Source organism: Salmo salar, chromosome 14 (assembly GCF_965601325.2).
Source record: "Salmo salar chromosome 14, fSalSal1, whole genome shotgun sequence".
Classification (NCBI taxonomy): Eukaryota; Metazoa; Chordata; class Actinopteri; order Salmoniformes; family Salmonidae; genus Salmo; species Salmo salar.
In genome coordinates this window covers 29,854,264-29,881,459 of record NC_138304.1, presented here as the reverse complement: position 1 = coordinate 29,881,459, position 27,196 = coordinate 29,854,264, and the positions used below count along the sequence as shown (strand labels likewise).

The 27,196-nt window shown below is 42.4% G+C and overlaps 1 protein-coding gene across 7 annotated transcripts in view; it reads right to left on the bottom strand.

The window, feature by feature from the left end:
- Window positions 1-27,196, bottom strand: part of LOC106569186 (laminin subunit alpha-3) — a 117,922-nt gene that overhangs the window by 38,569 nt on the left and 52,157 nt on the right. For 5 of the 7 annotated variants that reach the window (XM_014140273.3, XM_014140270.3, XM_045694150.2 and 2 more), the window contains 18 exons: window positions 25,770-25,901; window positions 23,459-23,509; window positions 23,125-23,172; window positions 21,819-21,953; window positions 21,484-21,624; window positions 20,867-21,004; window positions 18,918-18,976; window positions 18,144-18,243; window positions 12,069-12,121; window positions 11,344-11,449; window positions 10,951-11,050; window positions 8,175-8,331; window positions 7,529-7,697; window positions 6,579-6,721; window positions 6,366-6,469; window positions 658-814; window positions 281-444; window positions 32-140 (listed from right to left, as the gene is read on the bottom strand). In XM_014140273.3, the coding sequence (XP_013995748.3) occupies window positions 32-140; window positions 281-444; window positions 658-814; window positions 6,366-6,469; window positions 6,579-6,721; window positions 7,529-7,697; window positions 8,175-8,331; window positions 10,951-11,050; window positions 11,344-11,449; window positions 12,069-12,121; window positions 18,144-18,243; window positions 18,918-18,976; window positions 20,867-21,004; window positions 21,484-21,624; window positions 21,819-21,953; window positions 23,125-23,172; window positions 23,459-23,509; window positions 25,770-25,901 (2,066 nt within the window). Of the gene's footprint in view, window positions 1-31; window positions 141-280; window positions 445-657; window positions 815-6,365; window positions 6,470-6,578; window positions 6,722-7,084; window positions 7,221-7,528; window positions 7,698-8,174; window positions 8,332-10,950; window positions 11,051-11,343; window positions 11,450-12,068; window positions 12,122-18,143; window positions 18,244-18,917; window positions 18,977-20,866; window positions 21,005-21,483; window positions 21,625-21,818; window positions 21,954-23,124; window positions 23,173-23,458; window positions 23,510-25,769; window positions 25,902-27,196 lie in introns of all 7 variants that reach the window. The other 2 variants (XM_014140272.3, XM_014140276.3) reach the window with 1 other exon arrangement.

The following is a 27,196-nucleotide window of genomic DNA, read 5'->3' as shown; positions in this document are numbered from 1 at the left end:
TCATGCAATGAGAGGCGTAGTTCTTTCTCACCAGCAACAGTGAAGCTGTGGAGGTCTGGAGAAGGAGCTCGGCCTTATGGGTAAGCTGGAACACTGCCATGCGATTTATTCCATCTACTGCCACACTCCGACATAGGAAGCTGTATTAGGTAAACACCCTCAATGATCAATGGCATTATAGAGCTGGAGAGCTGCATTAAAACAATATATTATGTTCAAGAAGGACAGGAATGAATAATGCACGCATGCATACACACTCACATACAGTAAACCCACAAACCTGAATTGGCAGCTGTAGATGTTGACTCTGGCCTGGATCTGGCTCTCTGATTGGCCAGTGATGATGAGGTTGACGTTCTGGACCATGTCCACCTCGCTGGCATACTCCAGGACCAGGATGTAGGGACCGGGGCGAGGCACGCGCAGGTTCAGCTGTAACTGGGCCTACAGGACACACACAGACATAGGGGAGGTCAGATACATTCTCCCAGTGTCACACTATAAACATACCGTCAAACTATAAAATCGTTTTTAACCATAAACTATCCCAATCATAGCAACAAAAAGTATGTTTGTGAGCGTGTTTGTGTGTGTGCGTATGTGCAAGCGTGCGTGTGTGTGTGTGTGGACTCAGCAAAGCCCAAGACCTAGACCCACCTGTCTCCCGGTGAGAGAGGCCATGTCAGGGTGGTCTGGGGTGGGCCGGCGGACACGAGCCTGTCTGCTCCTGCGTCTCCTCCGGCTGGAAAACTGGCCCTGAGAGCCCAGCACAGAGCTCAACCTGTCCATCGCCACATGCTTATACAGCAGACAGCTGGACCGAGGGAGGGAGACACAAGAGTGGTCAACAGTCTGGGGATGGCATGCATTGTTTTTTAAAACACAGGAAAACACAGAGGAGACAAAGACAACAGCACTCAGTCTACAGCATGTACAGTACAAAATGTTTTTTTTGGTAAGATTTTATAAAAAATGTTTTAACAATACAAAACATACAAACAACAACATAACTCAAACATCAACTACATCCCCCCTGCTCACAGCGACATGCTCACACACCCATCTCCAGCACTTTTCTGACTCAAATAGGATTCCCTCAAGGTTGCTCTGATGCTGAAAATATTTCAAATCAACATTTTGTGATAAACTTGCATAAAGTTGCATGTATTTGAAAATATCTACATTGGTCAATCCAAAATTGCTATTTAATGCTGTCATGGAAATAAATGTATTTCCTACTTCCAAGTAATTTACGCTTTCTATGTTTACCATGTGGACCAATTTATCAGTGAATTCTGAAAAGCTATCCAAGAATTGTTCCACAAGGTTGTGTTTTTAGGGAGTGATATTGGTTCTTGTAGAATCTGTTTCATTTTCTTCCATGTTGTTATAGTGTTCTTAACTATGAAGTTGTTAATGTTCTTAGCTTTATCCTTTGAAAAAAGACACGTGAAAAGATTCTGGGAATGAGAATGCACATCTTCATAATGTACCCATTGTTCCTCTTTAGTGCACTTATATGTCGCAAGTAAAAGCCTTGGGTGGCGAGTTAATACAATGCCAAATCTTGGTTAAAACCAGCCTCAGATTTAGGGACAAGTAAAACTTTCCTTCTTATTCTGAGTTTTATTTGCCCATATAAAGTCTGTTATTATCTGAGTATACTTTTTTAAAGAATGTCTTCGGTCGGTTAAATGGTATTACCGAGAAAAAATATAAACTTTGGGAGCCATGCCATTCTGAAGAGGTTTATTCTACCTATAAGATTTATGGGAAGATTGTTCCATTTAAATAGTTCTGCTTTCATATTGTTGAGTAATGGGATAAAGTTATCTTTATATGTTTGTTGTCACTTTTTAAACATCCTAAGTAAGTGATATTTTTTGTAGTCCACTTAAAGGATTGCTGTAGATCATCAGTTATTATTTTTATTTAGCCTATTGCCATTATTTCATTTTTTTCCCACGTAAATTTTCTATCCTGAGATTTTAAAGTATTCTGAAAATATTTTTAGCAGGGGGTCATTAACTTTTCAATATTGGTCAGGTATATCAGAAGATTGTCTGCAAATAAGTTTTGTTTATATTCATGTTTACCAATACTGATACCTGTTATCTGTGGGTCCTGTCTAGCGGTTCAATTGCCAGTACAAACAGGAGGGGGGAGAGAGGACATCTCGGTCTTGTGCCCCTTTCTTACGCAATTTCATCCGATAATGTATTATTTGTGTATAGTTTTGCTTTAGGACATTTATATAATATTTTTATTAAAATGTACTATTTCAGATGGAAAGTTGAACATTTCCAAAGTTTTGAATAGAAAAGGCCATTCAAGACAGTCAAAAGCCTTTTCGGCATCAGCCATTATTGATAAATCTATATCTTGTTTTTTGGGGTATTCTATTAAACTGAAACACGTTCTTGTATTTATTTGTAAGTGTATGTTTTTAATAAACCCTGTTTGATTAATATGTATCAAGTCCGGTAAAAGGTTTGCCATTCTATTGCTTATGAGCATTGTTAAAATGTTATTGTCACAATTTATTCAACTTATGGGTCTGTAATCAGCAGGAGACTCCAGATTAATCTGGTTTTAACATAACTGAAATAACTGTTTGATACATTAAAATAGGAGGCACTGAATTGAGTGACGTGTGTTGTCATTTGTGTAAATAGGGGCGCTATTTTGTCCAAAAATATAAAATAGAATTGTATGGGAAATCCGTCCATTCCTGGTGCTTTTCTCTGTGTGAATGTTTTAACAGTGTCTAATATTTAGTTTTGTGTGATCCTGTTGTTGTTTAATTCTGATTTCTATAGATTTTCTAAGAAGCTTTTAAAATTGTAATTAATCAGGTTGTTGTTTCTAATTAACACATCTGTATCTTTATCTTCTAAGATTATAACTGGTTTGGTGAGTATTCGTTTTGTGAGGGCTGCGAGGTTTATTTGCCATGAAGTAGTAGGCTTTATTTTAGTTTAACCTGTAGTTGTTGGCTCTCTTCAAAAGTAAAACACCATATTCCTGCTTGTTCAGACATTTTATTTTTGTCTTTACTTTGTAAAGATTGTTTTAATGGGCTAGTTCTAAGATACCTATTAATTTAATAAAAATTTCTAACTCAGATTTAACTTTTGCAGAGCATGAGACTATCATTCCCCCAATATACACCTTAAAAGCATTCCAAATTATAACGGGGACTGGCTTTTCTCCATGTCTACATTTGTAATGGTAAAGGTTTCAAAAATATATATTTACGTATTTAATACATTTCGGGTCTTGAAGATGTACTCTGTTCATTCTCCATACTCTTGTCGCTAAGTGTATTTGCGATTGGTGTAATTAAGCATGATAACGGAGAATGATCCGATATCACTATTTTATGGATTTTTTAACCCAGTAAATTGTTGAGTGCATTTTTGGAAATAAAAATTATTGAATAGCTTTTCTTACTTTCAGAGAAAAGAAATATTTTGTAGTTGGGAATGGCAGTCTTCAGGTGTCCAGTTAATTATTTATAGAGATAAATGTATTTGCCTTTTTTATTACACCGTCTGTCAATCTTATAGAATATATGATTTAGGTTGCCTGCTAAAATAATAGTTCCTGTCTGGATTTGATCTAATATACCTTGAATTCCATCTAAAAACACCAGATTTGCCCCTGGTGTGATATGTGTATTTGTCACCATGTAAGTGTGCTGGGATATAAGGGAAAATGTTGCATTCTTATTTATCACTATGCCTACACATCTGCTGTTACTACAGTAGGTGGCAGCATAGGCCTCTCCAACCCAGCTCCTCTTTAAATATATATTTTTATTTTTTACTTTTTTTATTTCACCTTTATTTAACCAGGTAGGCTAGTTGAGAACAAGTTCTCATTTGCAACTGCGACCTGGCCAAGATAAAGCAAAGCAGTTCGACACATACAACAACACAGAGTTACACATAAACAAACATACAATCAATAATACAGTAGAAAAAGTCTATATACAGCATGTGCAAATGAGGTAGGATAAGGGAGGTAAGGCAATAAATAGGCCATGGTGGCGAGGTAATTACAATATAGCAATTAAACATTGGAATGGTTGAATGTGCAGAAGATGAATGTGTAAGTAGAGATACTGGGATGCAAAGGAGCAAGATAAATAAATAAATACAGAATGGGGATGAGGTAGTTGGATGGACTATTTACAGATGGGCTATGTACAGGTGCAGTGATCTGTGAGCTGCTCTGACAGCTAATGCTTAAAGCTAGTGAGGGAGATAAGAGTCTCCAGCTTTAGTGATTTTTGCAGTTCGTTCCAGTCATTGGCAGCATAAATATTACATTTCTCATTTTTTGTAATGTAACTCTTGCAGGAAAACCACATCTGCTGAGAATCTCTTTAAGTGTTCAAGAACCATATGATTTTTTTCCCCCCATCATGAAGCCTGTGCACATTCCAAGTAAAGTAAGTTGGATTTTATTGGTCTTTATAGAATCAAAGATCAAAGATTAAATATTTTAGCAGACATGTCATATGAGGGCGATGGGCATTCCATGAAATGGGAGAGTCATAATATGAATACATAGTAGTTATTATATACATTACATACACATATACATACATACATGCATATAGAGTGTGTGAGCATGTGGTCTGAGCAGACAGAACACACAAAAAACATAAAGCAAAGTACTTCTTTATACTTTCTTCTTTGCCCTAAAAAGACGCTATGCCTTTTTAGGGCTTTTAAGCTCTAACTCCTCTCCTAATGTACCAAAACACTGGATTATGTCATTGTACATACATTGGAGGAAAAATGCCACTTAAGTACTGTGGTCAGTTTGTATTACCTTGTAAATTAAATTAACGTATAGTGGCTGATAGGGGTCTACTTGGGGAAAGTGGGTCCACTGAGAGACGGAAGTGGAATGAGTGTGTGTGGGGGAGTATATGGTTAATATACCACGGCTAAGTGTTGCTGTTACGCACGACGCAACGCGGAGTGCCTGGAGACAGCCCTTAGCCGTGGTATATTGGCCATATATCACAAACCCCTGAGGTGCCTTATTGCTACTAGAAACTGTATACCTACGTAATTAGAGCAGTAAAAAAGAAATGTTTTGTCACACCCGTGATATACGGTCTGATATACCACGGCTGTCAGTCAATCAGCATTCAGGACTCAAACCACCCAGTTTATAAATCCTCTTTTGTATTGTCTTTTCTGTGTCCATGTAGCTCATTGGCATCGGCTACTTCTATCATTACTTTGATAAGCTGGTCTAAATATCATTGTATGTAGCCTAGTGTGTATCGCTTTTTCACACTTCGTCCTCTCCTCAGAGCAGTGGGCTCTCCTTCAACTGGAAAGGGCTTCATCTGTGCTTGTGAATTCCATCTTTCAAGTTCCTTTCCATACCCACAGCACTTCTGGGAAGCAGAGTTGAGACTTGATTCCTTTTTCCTCCATTGAATGTCTGATCGGAATGTATTGCTTGCGGTTTTTTTCTCAGCTTAGCAGACAGATCCTGGACGGATCGAATGGACTGGCAGTGGATTTTGATCTCCCTCTGTGCCTTCAGAATGTTGATTTTGGTCTGATAGTTCCACAACTTGAAGATGAACATACAAGGGTATTTAACGTTCTGATGTTTCATGCCGATCCGATGGCATCGTTCCAGATCTTCTGGTGATATATCCACGCCAAGCTCCTCTGATATCCGTTTGACCACGTAGCTAAAAGGTCTCCTTTTTCCTTCTTCTGGAAAGGACAATATTCTCATGTTGTTTCATCTCATTCTATTTTCTGCTGGTCCAGTTCATATTCTAAAGTATGCAAACCCTGTTTCCAGAAGGCAAATTTTGTTGCCTTGTTCGTTCATGCGCACGCCTTATGCATTTCTGACACGATAGACTTCACATTCTTTTAGAGCAAATCTACTTTCTTAACAACAGATTGTAACAGTTGGTTTGTTTTGGTGGCATTGAGAGCAATTTAGCTTTGTTTTCCTGGATATCCTTTAGCTGTTCATTACTCTCTATTGTTGCTCCTTGTCTTTTCCTCTGGGGGAAGCCATGGCTTGTTGAGTTTGTGTCGCTGCGTTGCGTTACCAACTGATTGGTTCGCGGTTGTAAATAACTGACCACTCACTCTCTCCCAGTTGCTTGGGGATATATTGATCTATTGATTTTAGAGGCTTCATTTAAACTCTGTTGCCTGGCTTCTACATATAACCACAGTTTTGTCGGTACAAAACGGAGCTACTCACTCCCCATGCATCCATACATTCAACAGGCACACTGTCTGGAGCCAGCATTCACATGACAGAATAGTATGGCATGGTAAAGAGGATTGGGGAAACAGAGGGATTACTTTGCGTCTCTGTTGGCGGTGGATGTGTACGTGCAGGGCTGGGTGATCTTTTCCTGGAGGACGGGAGCCTCGTAGTAATCACTTGGCAGCAGCACCAAGTAGTCCTGGGAGGGGGGTGAAGAGCAGAGAGAGGAAAGATGTATGATCTATCCCTCTACCTTTTTGCATCCTTATTTTCTCTTCTGTATATGTTATTACAGATTCTAGTCTCACCAGTAGAAGGCCCTCTGCCCGGATGCGTATGATCCATTTCCCAGGGGTCAGAGAGAAGAGCTCAGCGAAGCCATCGCCAGGGACTGTGAGGTAGGCAGGGGAGGAGCTAGGAGGAAATACCACTTCCTTACTCTGACCTGACCCTGCAGGATACAATCAGTCAGTCAGGATACAGCTAAATGCAGCTAAACACAACAACACAAGACGTCACAGCTAACAGCACACATGTTGACATGTTTTTATGTAGTTCAAGGTACACTGTATATCAACAAGGGTGTGGCTAGGCACTCCATGCCATTTCAGGGTAGTAATGCATTGCCAAACAAAAGAGCAAGGATCAAAAAGACTTCGATGAAAGCTCAAACCCTTTAACAGCCTATACAGTAGGTTTATCTATGTACAGTATCTGTGTTTTTGAGGGTGTATGGGAGATAAAACTGTTTCTGTTCGATTGTTAGGAGATTAATATGACTTGTGTGAAGCAGGAGTTAGAGAGGCAGCCTTACCTTGGCCACCTCGAATATAGTCAGCCGTTACACTACCAGTCACACTGTCCTGGCTGCTGGGGTTAGCGTACCGCAGGACAAGTCGGAACAAGGATCGCCTTGCCTTGTCCACATGCACTGTTACTCTCACTTCACTCTGCAGGGACAGGAGTTAGACAGACTTATGGAGAGGGTGCAGGATGGTGGTGGTGATGGCCGGGGGAGGGGCGGGTGTTACTCTCTACTGTTAGTAGAATAGAAGGCCATGCTGGTAGACAGCTGGAGATATAGAAAGAGTTACAGGAGAAGAAGTGAAAGCAGTAAGCTAATATGATCAACAGAGGGGAGCAGAGCAGAGCTAGCCTGGTCCCATGACCACAGGAGTAGTAAGATGGCACAAACAGATCTAGGACCAGTTTATAGCAGAGCTAGCCGGGCAGCAAAGGGGAAACACCCATCACTTACAGTCACAGCAAGAGTGAAAACCAGACTCGTCCACCACCAAGATCCTGGCTCGGACTCGCCCCCTGTGCCGCCACCCCTGTGTGGGCCTGAGGGCGGTAGTGGTGATGTAGCGAAACACTATGTGGAAGGGGCCGGGGAAACCCACAGCTAGCGATAGGATCACCTCTGGCTGAGGAGAAACAGGGGTGGCGTCTGAATTCATGGCACCCTATTCCCTATATAGTGCACTCCTTTTGACCAGAGCCTGGTCAAAAGTAATGCACTATATAGAGAATATGGTGCCATTTCAGACACACCAAGGGTTAAGACTGACTGGGAGAATGGCCTGCTTCTTTACAGAAAGCTACAACCAACATTCACACCAACACACTCAAAAGAAAAACACAGCCACCACAACATTCACCACAAAACCCAACTACCATCCACTACCACCAGACCCAACACATTCAACAGGTTCTAACCTGCAAGGAACCACCAAGAATATCCATCATAAGAAATGCTTGTAGGAGCACTTCCACAAAGAATGTACAGCAGAAATGAGGTTTAAAGCAAAAAGCAAAAAGCCACTACTAAATCATTGAGATGACAGGCAGGTCAGGCAAGCACAGACTGGAGGTTCTCTTATCAACATCAACATGTGTCTTACCTGTGCTGGGGACATGATGGCGTATCCTCTCCAGCTGAATTCTGGGAACTCCTTGGGGTCGAAGCCAAAGCGTACAGGCCTGGCGTTAGGGGTGATGCCATCCTCCACCTCATACCTCAGGTGGTGCAGGCTGGGGAAGTAGTAGTGAGGTGCTGGCCTGGTATTGTCAGACAGGAGGGGCGAGAAGGGGTGGAGGGAAAGAGTAAAAATAAAACACTTAAGCTATGTTTCATATGTTTGGAACATAATCATGGCAGTCTTGATTTATAATGCATTTATCCTATTATATGAAGATGACATTTTCAGTTTGTTTCTTGCCATTCATCAGTATTTAACAACATTTGCTCCAAATCCAGGTTTATTTTCAGGATCAAGAAGGGCCTTAGGTGGTGGGCTTGGCATGGTCGGCTCATCGGTGTGGCTGAATTTCAGAGAACATTTTTGAGGCCCCCATCTTGGCAATGTAGCAAAACTTTACATTTTTTAAACAAATTTCCTGCAATTGTACAAATGCTCCATGGAGCTGAGATACATTTTTGCCGTTTTAAAGCACATTTCATGTGTTTCTACATATTCTGCCATGGAGCTGTGTACGTGGGGGTGCTTTGCTGCAGGAGGGAATGGTGCACTTCACAAAACAGATGGCATCATGAGAAAGGGAAATGATGTGGATATATTGAAGCAACATCTCAAGACATCAGTCAGGACGTTAAAGCTTGGTCGCAAATGGGTCTTCGAAATGGACAATGACCCCAAGCATACTTCCAAAGTTGTGGCAAAATGGCTTAAGGACACCAAAGTCAAGGTATTGGAGTGGCCATCACAAAGCCTTGACCTCAATCCTATAGAAAATTTGTGGGCAGAACTGAAAAAGCGTGTGCGAGCAAGGAGGCCTACAAACCTGACTCAGTTACACCAGCTCTGTCAGGAGAATGGGACAAAATTCACCCAACTTATTGTGGGAAGCTTGTGGAAGGTTACCCGAAACGTTTGACCCAAGTTAAACAATTTAAAGGCAATGCTACCAAATACTAATTGAGTGTATGTAAACTTCTGACCCACTGGGAATGTGATGAAAGAAATAAAAGCTGCAATATATCACTCTCTACTACTATTATTCTGACATTTCACATTCTTAAAATAAAGTGGTGATCCTAACTGACATAAGACAGGGCATTTTTACTAGGATTAAATGTCAGGAATTGTGAAAAACTGAGTGTAAATGTATTTGGCTAAGGCGTATGTAAACTTCCGGCTGCTGAACCATGAAAAACAGCCCCAGACAATTATTCCTCCTCCACCAAAATGTACAGTTGGCACTATGAATTGGGGCAGGTAGCGTTCTCCTGGCATCCGCCAAACCCAGATTCGTCCGCCGGACTGCCAGATGGTGAAGTGTGACTCATCACTCCAGAGAACTCGTTTCCACTGCTCCAGAGTCCAATGACGGCGGGATTTACAACACTCTAGCCGACGCTTGGCATTGTGCAGGATAATCTGCCTCTGGAAACCCATTTCCTAAAGCTCCCGATGAACAGCTCTTGTGCTGACGTTGTTTCCAAAGGCAGTTTGGAACTCGGTAGTGAGTGTTGCAACCAAGGACAGACGATTTTTACATGATACGCGCTTCACGGCTGAGCTGTTGTTGCTCCTAGACGTATACACTTCACAATAACAGCACTTACAGTCGACCAGGGCAGCTCTAGCAGGGCAGAAATTTGACGAACTGACTTGTTGGAAAGGTGGCATCCTGTGAATGTGCCATGTTGAAAGTCACTGAGCTCTTCAGTAAGACCATTCTACTGCCAATGTTTGTCCATGGAGATTTTATACACCTGTAAGCAACGGGTGTGGCTGAAATAGCCGAATCCACTAATTTGAAGGTGTGTCCACATACTTTTGTATATATAGTATATGTAGAATATTGGCCTGTTGGAAACTACAACTCCCTACTACATCACATTGTAATGAACACAATGGGAGACAGAGAGCTGGTTTCAAGCGCAGGACACAGCAGGTGTTTATTGTAAAGGACCACAGGAGGAGGCAGGTAGCTGGGTCCAGGGGCAGGCAGAAGGTCATACACTGGGGGTCCATAAAGGCAACAGTACAGGCAGGGAAAAGGCTAGGAACGTCGTCTGGGAGATCAGGCAATAGGTTGATATCAGGAAATCCGATAAGCTAAGGTTCAGGCAGGGAATAGGCATCGTTAGTTTTTGTCTGCCTCACTATCATACACGGGAGGATTAAATTACAGAAAAAAACAGCGCTCCGACTAGAAGTGTGTCACAAAACAAACAATACCTCACAATGATGGGGTGCAAAGAACTGAACTAAATAGTGTGTGATAATGACATACAGGTGTGTGGACAGGTGATTGGGATCTGGAGAGAGAGCTGCGTTCAGGGGATCTACGTGTTTGAGAGTGTGAGTTGGAGAGTGAGCTGCGTTCAGGGGATCTACGTGTTTGAGAGTGTGAGTTGGAAACAGATGTTACACACACAATTTGGGCTTGATCTGATTTATCTTTAGAGAAATTGTGCATTGCCCTCATAGAAAAAACTAAATGGAATTCAAATAATTTAACCAATGTTTTCAATTAGTTGTTTAAAAACCCCAAAACAGAAATTTTGGTTAGTCACTCAGAACTAGACACTGAAAAAATGCTAAGCGGCCCGCCCAAGGATTTCAATGGCAGAAAGAAACGTGAATTTATGTGATAACTTGAGAAGCAATAAATCCTGTCATTGTGTGTTTAGTTTCAGTCAGTCCTTACTCATTGCAGGTGCGGCCCACTATGTTCTTCCGACACTGGCACTGTCCAGACATCTCGTCACACCCTCTGCTGATGGCCCCACCCACATCACACTGGCAGCCTATCAGAGAGAGGCAGCAGGTCAATGAGGTCATTCTGATTAAAACAACCATAACAGATCATAAAGTCAACTCCTGACTCTAGGTAGTTCACTACCTTACATGTTAATTATTGATCTATTACTCACACAACGTTTTCGGTCAAGTGAGACAGTCTTTGTGAGACAAAGACACACCTTTGTGACACATTCTATGGTTGATTAAGCTACTTCCCCACACGTTAGACAAACTGATAAGATAAAAAGAAGATTGTGTATTTATAGGAAGCCAGTCTGCTTCATGTTAGGTGACTCACCTTGACAGCCAAAATAGTTCCTCTTCTGCAGCAGGTAGTAGCCCTCCTTACATGTGTCACAGGTATGGCTGCACACGTTGGGCTTGCAGAAACACTGCCCACTTTTCTACAAAAGTAGACAATGCTGAAGTTAATGGGGAACTGCTAGTGAGATGTGAACGTTGCCAAGTAAATTGTGATTTAGTAGTGTAATAATTAAGGGATAATCAACGAGGGACTATGCCTTCTATGGGAAATAATGAACTATGCGCTACTTGCATTATTTTCCAGAGAACGCACAGAGCCCTGAATTGATTATCCCTTTTATACCATGGCTGTAATTTAACACATTTGCTGGTAGAAATGTGTTCAACATCCACTGAAGTAGCTAGCAAGTTTACTAGATAGCTACAGTTACTTCACTGGTAACCAAAAAACAGACTTGTTTGCCATTATGAAAATCAAATTCAACAATGCCAATAATGTTTTCAATTCGACTTTGCTTTCAAAAGCAGCTCAAACAATAGCCACTGAATTATACCGTGCAAATAAACCGTGCGTTATAGAAAGGCCTTCAACAATGCCATGGTTTAAAGGAAAATATCCAAACAAATGGACCCCCTAGTTAAACATTAAGCGATTTATGGTAAAAGTATGTATAAATCAGTTAGTACTGGTGTGCTGGACATAAAGTATCCGTATCATATGGCAGTACAGTATGAGCAGACAGAGGTAGACAGACTCACCTGTTGACACTCTCCTACCCCACCCAGGGTCCCTTTGACATCACAGTGACACTCTGGGAGAGAGATAGGAAGTATAAAGTGAGAAAGTCTGCTCTATAGGTACAGCTTGAAACAAATGAATCACACGTTATTCAGTGATGCAATGACAATACAATAGAGCAAAAGCAGAGAGATGATAGAATAACAAACACTGTAAAAGGGAAGATTAAAAAAGTGAGAAACAGAGAGAGAAACAGGGGGGGGGGGGCAGAGAGAGAGCGAGAGAGAAATGAAGAGGTTGGGCACTGTAGGGTATAGGGAACAAGACTCTTTACTGGATTCCACCACTTTCATGGGTGAAAAACAGCAGCAACAAAAAACATAAATCTTCTGAACTGCACATATCCACAAAGGACCAGGGGAGCCACTGCTCTCTTTCTCTCTCCTAACCCTGTCAACCGTCAGAGAACAATCCTCAGTATTCATCCGGCATCAGTAAAACATGAGGCATTCCTAAATATTAAAAGATCTTATTTCTTTCTTCCCTCCATCCATATAGTGTATCTCCTGGCAGCAGGCAGGCAAGCAGTGGTGATAACATTCTTGCAGAACTGTAACTTTAGACAGGTATCTGGACAAAGGCTGGGGCTGTTTCTACACTGCACTCACTGGCTGGTTGAGGAGAGGCAGTTCTGTACATGATAAAATTATGAGGATGGGGGGGCAGATGTTTTAAGCAGAGAGTCCTCTCCTTTCCACAATAACCCACATATAGAACCAGTCAAAAGTTTGGACACACCTACTCATTCAAGGGTTTTTCTTTATTTTTATAATTTTCTACATTGTAGAATCATAGTGAACATCAAAACTATGAAATAACACATATGGAATCATGTAGTAACCAAAGAAAGTGCTAAATCAAAATTTATGTTGTATTTGAGATTCTTCAAACTAGCCACCCTTTGCCTTGATGACAGCTTTGCACACTCTTGGCATTCTCTCAACCAGCTTCACCTGGAATGCTTTTCCAACAGTCTTGAAGGAGTTCCCACATATGCTGAGCACTTGTTGGCTGCTTTTCCTTCACTCTGCGGTCCAACTCATCCCAAACCATCTCAATTGGGTTGAGGTCGGGTGACTGTGAAGGCCAGGTCATCGGCTGCAGCACTCCATCACCCTCCTTGGTCAAATAGCCCTTACACAGCCTGGAGGTGTGCTGGGCCATTGTCCTGTTGAAAAACAAATGATAGTCCCACTAAGCGCAAACCAGATGGGATGGTGTATCACTGCAGAATGCTGTGGTAGCCATGCTGGTTGAGTGCCTTAAATTCTTAATAAACTCAGCAAAAAAAAGTCCCTCTTTCAGGACCCTGTCTTTCAAAGATAATTCGTAAAAACCCAAATAACTTCACAGATCTTCATTGTAAAGGGTTTAAACACTGTTTCCCATGCTTGTTCAATGAACCATAAACAATAAATGAACATGCACCTGTTGAACGGTCGTTAAGACACTAACAGCTTACAGACGGTAGGAAATTAAGGTCACAGTTATGAAAACCTAGGACACTGAAGAGGCCTTTCTACTGACTCTGAAAAACACCAAAAGAAAGATACCCAGGGTCCCTGCTGATCTGCGTGAACGTGCCTTAGGCATGCGGCAAGGAGGCATGAGGACTGCAGATGTGGCCAGGGCAATAAATTGCAATGTCCGTACTGTGAGACGCCTAAGACAGCACTACAGGGAGACAGGACAGACAGCTGATCGTCCTGGCAGTGGCAGACCACGTGTAACAACACCAGCACAGGATCGGTACATCCGAACATCACACCTGCGGGACAGTACAGGATGGCAACAACAACTGCCTGAGTTACACCAGGAACGCACAATCCCTCCATCAGTGCTCAGACTGTCCGCAATAGGCTGAGAGAGGCTGGACTGAGGGCTTGTAGGCCTGTTGTAAGGCAGGTCCTCACCAGACATCACCGGCAACAACGTCGCCTATGGGCACAAACCCATCGTCGCTGGACCAGACAGGACTGGCAAAAAGTGCTCTTCACAGACGAGTCGTGGTTTTGTCTCACCAGGGGTGATGGTCGGATTCACATTTATCGTCGAATGAATGAGTGTTACACCGAGGCCTGTACTCTGGAGCGGGATCGATTTGGAGGTGGAGGGTCCGTCATGGTCTGGGGCGGTGTCACAGCATCATCGGACTGAGCTTATTGTCATTGCAGGCAATCTCAACGCTGTGCGTTACAGGGAAGACATCCTCCTCCCTCATATGGTACTCTTCCTGCACGCTCATCCTGACATGACCCTCCAGCATGACAATGACACCAGCCATACTGCTTGTTCTGTGCATGATTTCCTGCAAGACAGGAATGTCAGTGTTCTGCCATGCCCAGCGAAGAGCCCGGATCTCAATCCCATTGAGCACGTCTGGGACCTGTTGGATCAGAGGGTGAGGGCCATTCCCCCCAGAAATGTCTGGGAACTTGCAGGTGCCTTGGTGGGAGAGTGGGGTAACATCTCACAGCAAGAACTGGCAAATTTGGTGCAGTCCATGCGGAGGAGATGCACTGCTGTACTTAATGCAGCTGGTGGCCACACCAGATACTGACTGTTACTTTTGATTTTGACTCCCCCTTTGTTCAGGGACACATTATTCAATTTCTGTTAGTCAGATGTCTGTGGAACTTGTTCAGTTTATGTCTCAGTTGTTGAACCTTGTAATGTTCATACAAATATTTACACGTTAAGTTTGCTGAAAATAAACGCAGTTGACAGTGAGAGGACGTTTCTTTCTTTCTGAGTTTAAATCACTGACAGTGTCACCAGCAATGCACCCCCACACCATCACATCCGTTCACCTACTCCACATCCCACAAATACACGGCGGTTGGAACCAAAAAATGTGGACTTATCAGACTAAAGGACATATTTCCACCGGTCTAATGCCCATTGCTCGTGTTTCTTGTCCCAAGCAAGTCTCTTCTTTTTATTGGTGTCCTTTAGTGAAGGCCTGATTCACGCAGTCTCCTCTGAACAGTTGATGTTGAGATGTGTCTGTTACTTGAACTCTGATGCATTTATTTGGGCTACAAATTCTGAGGCTGGTAGCTCTAATGAACTTATCCTCTGCTGCAGAGGTTACTCTGGGTGTTCCTTTCCTGTGGCAGTACTCATGAGAGCCAGTTTCATCATAGCGCTTGATGGTTTTTGCGACTGTACTTGAAGAAAGTTCTTGACATTTTCTGGATTGACAGACCTTCATGACTTAGTATTGATGGGCTGTCGTTTCTCTTTGCTTATTTGAGCTGTTCTTGCTATGATATGGACTTGGTCTTTTATCAAATAGGGCTATCTTCTGTATACCACCCCTACCTTGTCACAACACAACTGATTGTCTCAAATGCATTAAGGACAGAAATTACAAAAATTAACTTCTAACAAGGCACACCTGTTGATTTAAACGCATTGCAGGTGACTACCTCATGAAGCTGGTTGAGAGAATGTCAAGAGTGTGCAAAGCTGTCATCAAGGCAAAGGGTGGCTACTTTGAAGAATCTCAAATATATTTTGATTTGTTTAATACTTTTTTGGTTACTAGATGATTCCATGTGTTATTTCATAGTTTTGATGTCTTCACTATTATTCTACAATGTAGAAATAATCAAAATAAAGAAAAACCCTTGAATGAGGAGGTGTCCAAACCTTTGACTGGTATTGTATGCCCTACAATTCCACTGTAAGGTTATTCTTGGACTTGCACAAAGATATTCATTTAAAATCTTGAGCTTTTACCTCCTGAAACACAGGTTCAATGACTGCTGTTAAACACCATAGAGATAAAGTAAAATAAAATGTAAAACCAAAAAAAATTAAAAATAATCACATTTACGTAAGTATTCAGACCCTTTACTCAGTACTTTGTTGAAGCCCCTTTGGCAGCGATTACATCCTCGAGTCTTCTTGGGTATGACGCTACAAGTTTGGCACACCTGTATTTGGGGAGTGTCTCCCATTCTTCTCTGTAGATCCTCACAAGGTCTGTCAGGTTGGATGGGGAGCATCACAGCACAACTATTTTCAGGTCTCTCCAGAGATGTTCGATCGGGTTCAAGTCCAGGCTCTGGCTGGACATTCAGATATTCACTTGTCCTGAAGCAACTCATGCGTTGTTGGCTGTGTGCTCAGGATCCTGTTGGAAGGTGAACCTTCGCCCCAGTCTGAGGTCCTGAGTGCTCTGGAGCTGTTTTTCATCAAGGATCTCTCTACTTTTCTCTGTTCATCTTTCCCTCAATCCTGACTACTCCCCACAGCATGATGGTGCCACCACCATGCTTCACCGTTGGGATGGTGCCAGGTTTTAATCAAGACGTGACGCTTCAGGCCAAAGTGTTCAATATTGGTTTCATCAGACCAGAGAATCTTGTTTCTCATGGACTGAGAGTCCTTTAGGTGCCTTTTGGCAAACTCCAAGCGGGCTGTCATGTGCATTTTACTGAGGAGTGGCTTCCATCTGGCCACTCTACCTAATTGGTGGAGTGCTGCAGAGATGGTTGTCCTTCTGGAAGGTTCTCCCATCTCCACAGAGGAACTCTGGAGCTCTGTCAGAATGACCATCAGGTTCTTGGTCACCTCCCCGATTGCTCAGTTTGGCCGGGCGGCCAGCTCTTGGAAGAATCTTGGTGGTTCCAAACTTCTCCATTTAAGAATGATGGAGGCCACTATGTTCTTGGGGACCTTCAATGCTGCAGACATTTTTTGGTACGCTTCCCCGATTTGTGTCTCGATACAATCCTGTCTCGGAGCTCTACGGACAATTCCTTCGACCTCATGGCTTGGTTTTTGCTCTGACATGCACAGGGGTGTGCTTTTCCAAATCATGTCCAATCAATAGAATTGACCACATGTGGTCTCCAATCAAGTCATAGAAACATCTCAAGGATGATCAATGGAAACAGGATGCACCTGAGCTCAATTTTGAGTCTCATAGCAAAGGGTCTGAATACTTATGTAAATAAGGTTTTTTAGTTTTAATACATTTGCAAACATTTCTAAAAACCTGTTTTCGCTTTGCCATTATGGGGTACTGTGTGTAGATTGATGAGGAACATTTTTTATTTCATCCATTTTAGAATAAGGCTGAACACTTTCCGAATGCACTGTATGCCTGCCCATATAATAATCCCACCGCCACCATGGGGCACTATGTTCACAACATTGACATCAGAAAACTGCTCGCCATCTGCCCGGTACAGTTGAAACCAGATTCATCCATGAAGAGCACTCTTCTCCAGCGTGCCAGTGGCCATCGAAGGTGAACATTCCCCTACTGAAGTTGGTGACGACGCCAAACTGCAGTCAGGTTAAGACCCTGGTGAGGATGACGAGCACACAGATGAGCATCCCTGAGACAGTTTCTGACAGTTTGTGCAGAAATTCTTCTGTTGTGCAAACCCACAGCTTCATCAGATGTCCAGAAGGCTGGTTTCAATTGATACTGCTGGTTTAGAAGTCGGATGAGGAAGTCCTGGGCTGGCGTGGTTACATGTGGTCTGCGGTTGTGCAGCCGGTTGGACGTACTGCCAAATTCTCTGAAATGACGTTGGAAGCGGCTTATGGTAAGGAAATTAACATTAAATTATCTGGCAACAGCTCTGGTGGACATCCCTGCAATATACATGCCAATTGCACACTTCCTCAAAACTGTGGCATTGTGTTGTGTAACAAAACTGCACATTTTAAAGTGGCCTTTTATTGTCCCCAGCACAAGGTGCACCTATGTAATGATCATGCTGTTTAATCAGCTTCCTGATATGCCACACCTGTCAGGTGGATGGATTATCTTGGCAAAGGATGTAAACAAATTTGTGCACAAAATTTGAGAGAAATAAGCTTTTTGTGCGTATGGAACATATCTGGGATCTTTAACTTCACCTCATGAAACATGTTGCGTTTATATTTTTGTTCAGTGTACATCAGGATGTCATGAAGGCTTCATTTTAAAATGATTATCTGTTATGAGTGGAGCAGGACAGTATAGCTGCAGAGATACATTAGTCGAGTAAGATCATATGCAGGTCACCCACCTATACAGCCGCTGGGGTTCTCTGTTGCTAGGTTCCAGTAGAGCGGTTTACATGTATCACACAGGGTTCCATCCACATTGGGCAGGCAGCCACATGAACCCTATATCAGGATGACACACACGTGCAAACACAGATGCACACACACGCACACACATACAGACAGACACATACCAAAGATCATTTAGATATTTGATTTGGAATTTTAAGACCCCTTGAAGTGTAATTTTTTTTATTTTTATGTTTTATGAAAAACATGCCTTCCTGCTATCTCTAAGGAGACGGATTGGGGTAGTCCAGGGGGTGTATTACTTGTACATCAAGCTGCCTCACACTACAGAAAGAGGAGATAGGTTCCTGCCCAATGGGCCGTTCTGGCTTAGACAAGGCTACTTACTTACAGCATATTGCTTAAAAAGTAGTAGATATGCTTTTTTTTATGCAGAACAAAACCCTACAACTAAGGTAAAATGTTTCAATAACCATTCACAATGGTAGTGATGTTTTCTTTCCAACAAAACATTTCACACAAAGCAACCCCACCACACCTCTGGAAATCCTGTATTCCAGAAGCATTGATGCATCTTTTTCCTCTGTAATATTTAAGGAAGTCGCTTTTTCTCTTGTAGGTACTCCCATTACCCTCAGCTAATAAAATTATAAAGATTATAAAGAACGAAGAGGCTTAGAGTGGGCCATGTTGGGGAGGCAAAAAAAACTAAAAGTAAAGTAAATATTTCTCAGTCAGCCATGTTGTGGGAGGCATAGGTTGCATACCGTTTGTGGATCTGCTGTGGTGACCTCTGACCCTGCTGGGTTACACTGGCTGATAGAGGCTGGAATAGAGGATATAAAAATGTCTGTAAAAACTTCACGCAAATTGTCATTTTATGAGGAGGACAGACAGCTGTGCTCCACGGAATACTTTTACAGAACAGTACTTTGTTGGCAAGGTCACACCAGGGGTGACTGAAGTAACTTAAATCACTAGGCAGGATATGAAAACTATCTCTACAATTATCAATTTTACATGTTGTATAAACCACATTGAGAAATGTTTGCCTATTATTTGGTCAAACACCCCCCGTGAAACATAACCGTTGAACCATCTCCCGTGGGGATAGCATATCTTAAGACCAGCTCTACCTCCACATCACAAAGATGGTTTAGGTTACAGGTAGTCAATGGAATTGTTTAGAGAACAGAGCCTGTGGTCTTTTTGACATTTTATTTAACTAGGCAAGTCAGTAAATAACAAATTCTTATTTACAATGACGGCCTACCCTGGCCAAACCCTAACCCGGATGACACTGAGCCAATTGTGCACTGCCCTATGGGATTCCCAATCACAGCCGGTTGTGATGCAGCCTGGAATCAAACCAGGGTCTGTAGTGACGCCTCTAGCACTGAAATGCAGTGCCTTAGACCGCTGCGCCACTCGGGAGCAAGTCTTGTGGTAACACATCCAGTTTCTACCAAATACAGGGGTGTCCGGAATTATTGGATCCCTTGATAAAGATGAGCAAAAACACTGTTTAAAATAAATATAAATACTGAGCTTTATTGTATGCAAAACTTTTTTGGTATTATATTCTTCTATACTAATACAATTTCTCAAAATAATTGATTTTGTTTAACAAGTAATACAAATCTCAAAAAGATGGGGTAAAATATATTGGGTCCCGTTTTCAATACTCTAGCACCTTCCTCTTGAGAGGATAACGACATAGACATTCCTTCATAAATCATCTTTCCAGATTCTTGATATCCTTCGTCTGCACTTATGGGCTGCCCTCTTCAATTCAAACCACAGGTTTTCAATGATTTTGTGGTAAATTAACTATTTCGTTGTGGATTTGGTGTGTGCTTAGGGTTAATGTCTTGCTGGAAGATCCACTTGTGGCCAAGTTTCAGTCCTGGCAGAGGCAACCAGGATTTGGGCTAAAACGTCCTGGTACTTAGTAAAATTCATGATGCCGTTGACCTTAACGGCCCCACAAAATCAACATTTTGCAATGGCCATCTCAGTCTCTATACTTCAAACCCATTGAAAAACAGTCCATAAGTGCAGACAAAGGATATGGAAAGATAAGGTTCTGGAAAGATTCTGTATGGAGGAATGGTCTAAGATCCCTCCCAATGTGTTCTCCAAGGCTCAGTGTCATTATCCTCGCAAGGGGAGGGTTCTGGAGTATTGAAAACAGGGGATCCACAGGGATGCTGGCCCATGTTTATCCAATGCTTGCCACAGTTGTGTCAAGTTGGTTGGATGTCCTTTGGGTGGTGGACCATTCTTAATACACACAGAAAACTGTTGAGCGTGAAAAACCTGGCACCTGCCTGGCACCTACTACCATACTCCGTTCAAAGTCACTTAAATCTTTTGTCTTGCCCATTCACCCTCTGAATAGAGCACATATACAATCCCTGTCTCAATTGTCTCAAGGCTTAAAAATCCTTCTTTAACCTGTCTCCCCTTCATCTACACTGATTGAAGTGAATTTAACAAGTGACATCAATAAGGGATCATAGCTTTCACCTGGATTCATCTGGTCAGCCTACATCATGGAAAGACCTTGATTCAATCAGGGGCTCCTAATGTTTTGTACACCGAGTCTATGTCCCCCTCTACTTCTATACTGTCTAAATAAACCCCCAAAATATGAAGGGAGTTTTTTAAATTTTATTTAAAGAAAGAATCTAGTGAGGTAGAAGTTATAGGTTACCTGAACACTTTGGAAAGCGGAGGCCTGACCCAGCACAACGATCACACTGCTGGCCCACCACCCCAGGGCGACACAGACACTGGCCTGATACTGGGTTACACATGGGGTCATAGGAACCCTCCCCAGAACACTGGCAGACTGGGGAGAGAGAAAGGCACAGAGAGAGGGACTGTGAGATGTTTCATGGGAGAATGAGATGGCATAGCGTCAAATCAAATGCCTCTAACAGCACAGATCATAGTACATCTGCAATATGTATCCTTTAAAGTCAGGAACGCGCTCATGTTTAAACGGATCAAGTCTATATGGGTCGGCTTTGCTTTCAGTGATTTGTTTTGTTCTGACAACCATGGGTAAATCATAAAAACAGAATGACTCGATAAGACAGATTTTATTTATGTGGAGTAAATCAAATATGGGCTTTAAGGGTCATTGTGGGAGAATCAAGGTCTGTAGCTACAGCGCTGAATAGGCTACATTAAGCCCTGTGAGACTACACATCAGTTTTTCCATCAGCAGCAGCTTGGTCATGTAAAGGTTGATGTGGGCAAGTCAGTGTCTGCAGTGCAGTAACCATCCTGTGGGTGTGGCCAAAACAAGAGGGTGAAAACACGCACAGGCACAGTCCGGGTATCCATAGTAACCGGGGGCACACTGGTCACATTGCGGTCCCACGTAGTTGGCACGGCAACGGCACTGTCTGTTGGGCCCGCAGACTCTGTCAGTCGCACCTGCACCGTCACAACGACACACTGTCACTGTGAAAAGAAGCGGTGCGAAAGAGAGTACTGTTTCTGTCTACTACAGGTTGATGATGTCAATAATGAAACAAAACAATTGATTAATTTTGTGGGGTCATGTTTTGGCATAAAATCTAATTCAAAGAGGTTTTGAGAATGAAAATTGTTGATCTATTTGAGCTGTGGTTTGGTGAGAGGGAACCGTTCCTCACTGTGGCAGTTAGGGAAGGTGTGGTGTCCTGGTCGACAGCGGTCACATCGCTGGCCTTCCACCCCTTCACGGCACACGCAGCGCCCTGACGCATCACACAGCTCCAGAACTGATCCACGTCGGTCACACAAACACTCTGAAAATAAAACAAATAAAAATACATTATTCATTGCAGACACACTATCTGAATGTAAATAAACACAGAAGAGATATTTCATCACACAACACCAGAAAAGCTAGATTGAGACTCAATATATAATGGGAAGCCCCACAGGCATTCCCACGACATGTGACATTGGCAATGGGCCTTTCTTTAGCACAGTTTAAGATTAAATTCCTTCTTGTAAGGACACTGGATGAAAGTAAATGATTTTTGTCGCCCACATTCCCAGACAAACAATAAATATCGGAGACTGAGACAGAGTAAAAGACATCCTTTATATCCTTGTTTCAAATAAAAACAAGCTATTTTTCTAATCTGGCATTTTCCCCCAAGTTGATCCCAGCGAGAGAGAAAACAAAGTCAACCGGCAGTTTGGGAGGGGACCGTTCACAGATATTAATAGAACGTCTGTTTGTTTCTCCCTGAACCATCCCAGCTGACCCAGTGGCATCATGGGAAGAAGACATGCTGGCAACCATCAGGCAAGAAAGAGCACTTAACCTTCAGAACCCCATTAAAGAAAACATGTTGATATTCCAAAGTCAGGATCTTGAAATCAGATGAGTACACAGTGCAGTTAGTGTTATCACAGACACGCACACACCTTTGACACAAAGTAAACCCCTTTGGATTGAGTGGTCCCCTAAAAGGTCTGGTAATCCTCTGTTTTATGACCTGTCCTGTCCATATATAACTCAACAGCATGGCCCACAGAAAGAGTCTGAGGCAGTGCTCTCTACAAGCAGGACATCTCAAATAGAGAGAGAGTGGGAGAGAGAGACAGAGAAAGAGAGTAGGGAGAGAGAGGGGAGAGTGAGAGACAGAGGCGAGAGAAAGGATGAGAGGGGAGAGTGAGAGAGAGGATAAGAGGGGAGAGTGAGGATAAGAGGGAAGAGTGAGAGAGAGGATAAGAGGAGAGAGTGAGGATAAGAGGGGGGAGAGAGAGAGGATAAGAGGGGGGGGGAGAGAGAGAGAGAGGAGAGAAGGAGAGTGAGAAGGAAAGAGAGAGAGAAAGACAGAGACAAAGATAGATTCTCAGCCTCATTCCCTTAGAGGTGTCAGGAGCCCTACTGCCTTACAGGAGTCAGAGCAGAGGCGCTGTAAAAGCTGTTAGTATAGCGTAGGGTAGTCTAATCACACTCACGTTGACAGCTGGGTGGTCCGAAATAACCAGCAGGGCAGGCAGTGGGCCCTGTGGAGAGAGATGAAAAGAAGGAGGGGGAAGGAGAGGGAGACAGAGAGTGAGAGAGAGGGGGGTGCAGGAAGGGAGGGAGAACGAGAGAAAAAGGGAGGTGTTACACTATAAAGAAGGCAACAAACTAAATCAGATAAACAAGATCATTATCAGAGTGATCAGACTAACATATAACGAGAAAACATGGGTAGTTTATGTGGTCATGTTTTGTCTTGTTATAAAAGGGTATGTTAGATTACATTACACTGTGGTTACATTACAGTATAATGTGTACAACACTTACCCACTATATGGCCGGCAGGAGATTTAGTGGTGGGCTGGTAGATTGGATATCCTGATTTAAAAGAAAAGCGTAAAATCTATTTCAACACCATGAATATCTACAGTGGTTTGTGTGCTGTGCTCTACCCCAGTAATCTAGTAATCTACTTGGTATGAGGAACAAGCTAACAGCTAGTAGGAAAGAAATTGTATTGAACACCCCATGAAAATGCAAAATACTGCAACATCATTTTAATCAGACTGATTCATAAGCTTTAAGACAAAGACCAAAAAGAAAACCCAATAGAGATAGTATAGATGGATAGCAGCCCACCCCAAACAGATCCTGATGTACTTATTACCAGGGAGTCTGTCTACTATACATGTTTAGACTGCTCTTGGAGCACTCACAACCTCCAAAAGATAAAATCCTGCTTTTAATAATCACATCCAGTAATAAATCTCTGTACTGTATTAATAGAATGCCAACCCAAATTCTTCATTCTACATTAAATCTTCTGTTTATATGACAAGGGAAAGCTAACCACCTGGGGTCGATTACTCACTCATTAGAATTTCTGTATAAAAGTTGCCATGAAAGGTTTAGTTAATGATTTGTGTCTACCATAGCTAAATCCACGGGGCAATCAAGATATGTATAAACCCCCTTTTGTTTTTACTGTGGAAGGCATGATTAGACTATGGGGATGAGGAGGGTCGTTGTGGAATGTAGCCAGGACAACATCATGTTTCACTTTCTATGGAATTGGACTGTTCCAGAGTACATCAGTTAAACAGATTCCAGATTTACAATATCAGTAAACAGTGAGGAGTGAGGAACAGAAGGCATCTTCAAGATGATACTGTCCTTGTCAATACAGAAACTGTGGAAAGACATGAGAGTGCGCATGAAAGTAACATATCTTGGTCAACTGTGTTTCTAATAAGGACTTAGTCATTTATGAAAATAGACAAGCTACTTTGGGAGAATAGATAGACAGTACAGTATAACTGCCAAACTCTCTCACAAACACATTGTGTGACACATGGTGATTGCTGTGACAAGTCCTAAAGTAAGGGCTTGTCAATCATGGCTTTTGGTCTGACACCGTGTGAAGCACGAGGAATGTTCTGAATACAGAGTTGAAACATGACCTTGTGCATCATCACGCACTGACACAATATCTAAAGGTCAATAATCAGAATACGAGAAGAACGAACAACTCAACCTAAAGACATGCAGGGTGAGGCATGTGTCTGTTTTGACATGCTAAGGTGAAGGTACGGCAGAATGAGGAGAGTGTGGTAAAGGATTGATATTTCATTTCTTCTGAGAGTATGTTGTAGCAGTACTGCAGCCATTGGATGAGTAGGCTTCACTGTAATTTGTATTAATGTATTTATTGTGTGTTTATACATCTATGATCCTAAAATGTAAATTCATTATGACATGCAAATCCAGTTAATTGATATTTTCCAATCAACTCAACCTTTACCTGTTTGTGTGAATGTACAGTCTTTCAACTCTGTAATTAGAACATTCCTCGTGCTTCTCATGGTGTCAGACCAAAATCCATGATTGACAAGCCCTTACTTAAAGGACGTCGCCACATAGAATGTAGAATGTCCCTTTAATTGTCAGTTGACTACTTGTGAGCCTTTCTAATTAGCTAATTGCACACACCTGTGGCTTCCTGCTTCAAGTGCTCAGTTTCTTTAAAAATGGAGGATGATGTTCAGTGTGAGGAGGACTGCTGGTATGGCATGAACGTTTGAATAAAAATAGCCTATCACCATCTCTGTCTCGTCAATGTGAGAGGGCATCGGCCAGCTCCCTCACACAGCTCCACAGAAAACATATCCTGCATGCTTGTTTTTCTTTTCTTTAGATCTGGGCATGTTGATCCAAAACATTCAATAATTTGACAAATCTTCTTACATTGTTATGTAGGAATGAGGTCAATTAGCCTTCTTCAGATCCCAACTCTTCACTACATTCTGCATGGACTTTTACTGTATAGAAAGCTTCCTCTGAGGTCAAAAGCAGGACTTCCTCAATTAAGAGCTTCTGAAGGAGTTTCCTCCCTCACCCTGGGTCCAAATGTAAACCAAGCTAGGGCAGGGCTATATTATACGCCTTCTTATTTGTTATTCATTCATACGTTTGTTAATTCTCCCACTGGTCATTCAGTCATTTATTTGTTGTTCGTTGGTTAAGTCGTCAGTCTGTCCCTCCATCCATCCATTCATTCAGTCATTAATTTCCTCTGCGTACAACATATTTCCCATCCCAAATAATCGGTACATCTTAGAAATGAGGATAGTTTACGTACTGATGCACTGCGGGTAGCCATAGTAACCATCTGCACAGCGGTCACAGTTGTTTCCCGTGAATTCTGCCCGGCATCGGCAGCGTCCTGTCCCCATCTCACAAGCAGCAGTTGTCCTGGCATCACACCTGCAGGCTGTAGTTGCACGCACACGCACACACACACACACACACACACACACACAAACTTCAGCCATGGGAAAAGACTGCTCTTGCTGCTTGTGACATACAGTGCATTCGGAAAGTATTCATAACCCTTCGCTTTTTCCACATTTTGTTACATTACAGCCTTATTCTAAAATGTATTTTAAAAAAATGAACATCTCATCAATCTACACACATACCCCATAATGACAAAGCAAAAACAAGTTTAGACATTTTTTTAAATGTATTACAATTTTTTAAATGGAATATCACATTTACATAAGTATTCAGAAACTTTACTCAGTACTTTGTTGAAGCACCTTTGACAGTGATTACAGCCTCGAGTCTTCTTGGGTGTCACGTCCTGACCAGCAGAGGGAGTAGTTGTTTAGTATTGTGGTCAGGACGTGGTAGAAGTACTGGGTATGTGTTTGTCTAGTATTTCTGTTTCTATGTTGGTCTGTGTGGCTCCCGATCAGGGACAGCTGGTTATCGTTGTTCCTGATTGGGAGTCATATATTAGGAGTGTGTTTGTCACCTGGTTTTTGTGGGTTGTTTTATTTCACACTGCTGTAAGTATCTATATAGCCTGTGAAACTGTCATTAGTCGTTCTTGTTTATTATTATTATTATTATTATTATTATTATTATTATTATTATTATTATTATTATTATTATTATTAAAGATGAGCATTCACATCCCGGCTGTGTTTTGGTCAATACAACACGGCTACACCTGTGACATTGGGTAAGACTCTAAAAGCTTGGCCTGTATTTGGGGAGTTTCTCCCATTCTTCTCTGCAGATCCTGTGAAGCTCTGTCAGCTTGGAAGGGGAGCATCACTACACAGCTATTTTCAGGTCTCTCCGGAGATGTTAGATCGGGTTCAAGTCTGGGCTCTGGCTGGGCCACTCAAGAACATTCAGAGACTTGTCCCGAAGCCACTACTAGGTTGTCTTGGTTGTGTGCTTAGAGCCGTTGTCCTGTTGGAAGGTGAACCTTCGCTTCAGTCTGAGGTCCGGACCGCTCTGGAGCAGGTTTTAATGAAGGATCTCTCAGTGCTTTGCTCCGTTCATCTTTCCCCTCGATCCTAACAAGTCTTCCAGTCCCTTCTGCTGAAAAACATCACCACAGCATGATGCTACCACCAACATGGTCCACCGTAGGGATGGTGCCAGGTTTCCTCCAGATGTGACTCTTGGCATTCAGGCTGGAGATGGCTGTCCTTCTGGAAGGTTTTCCCATCTCCACAGAGGAACTCTGGCGCTCTGCCAGAGTGACCATGG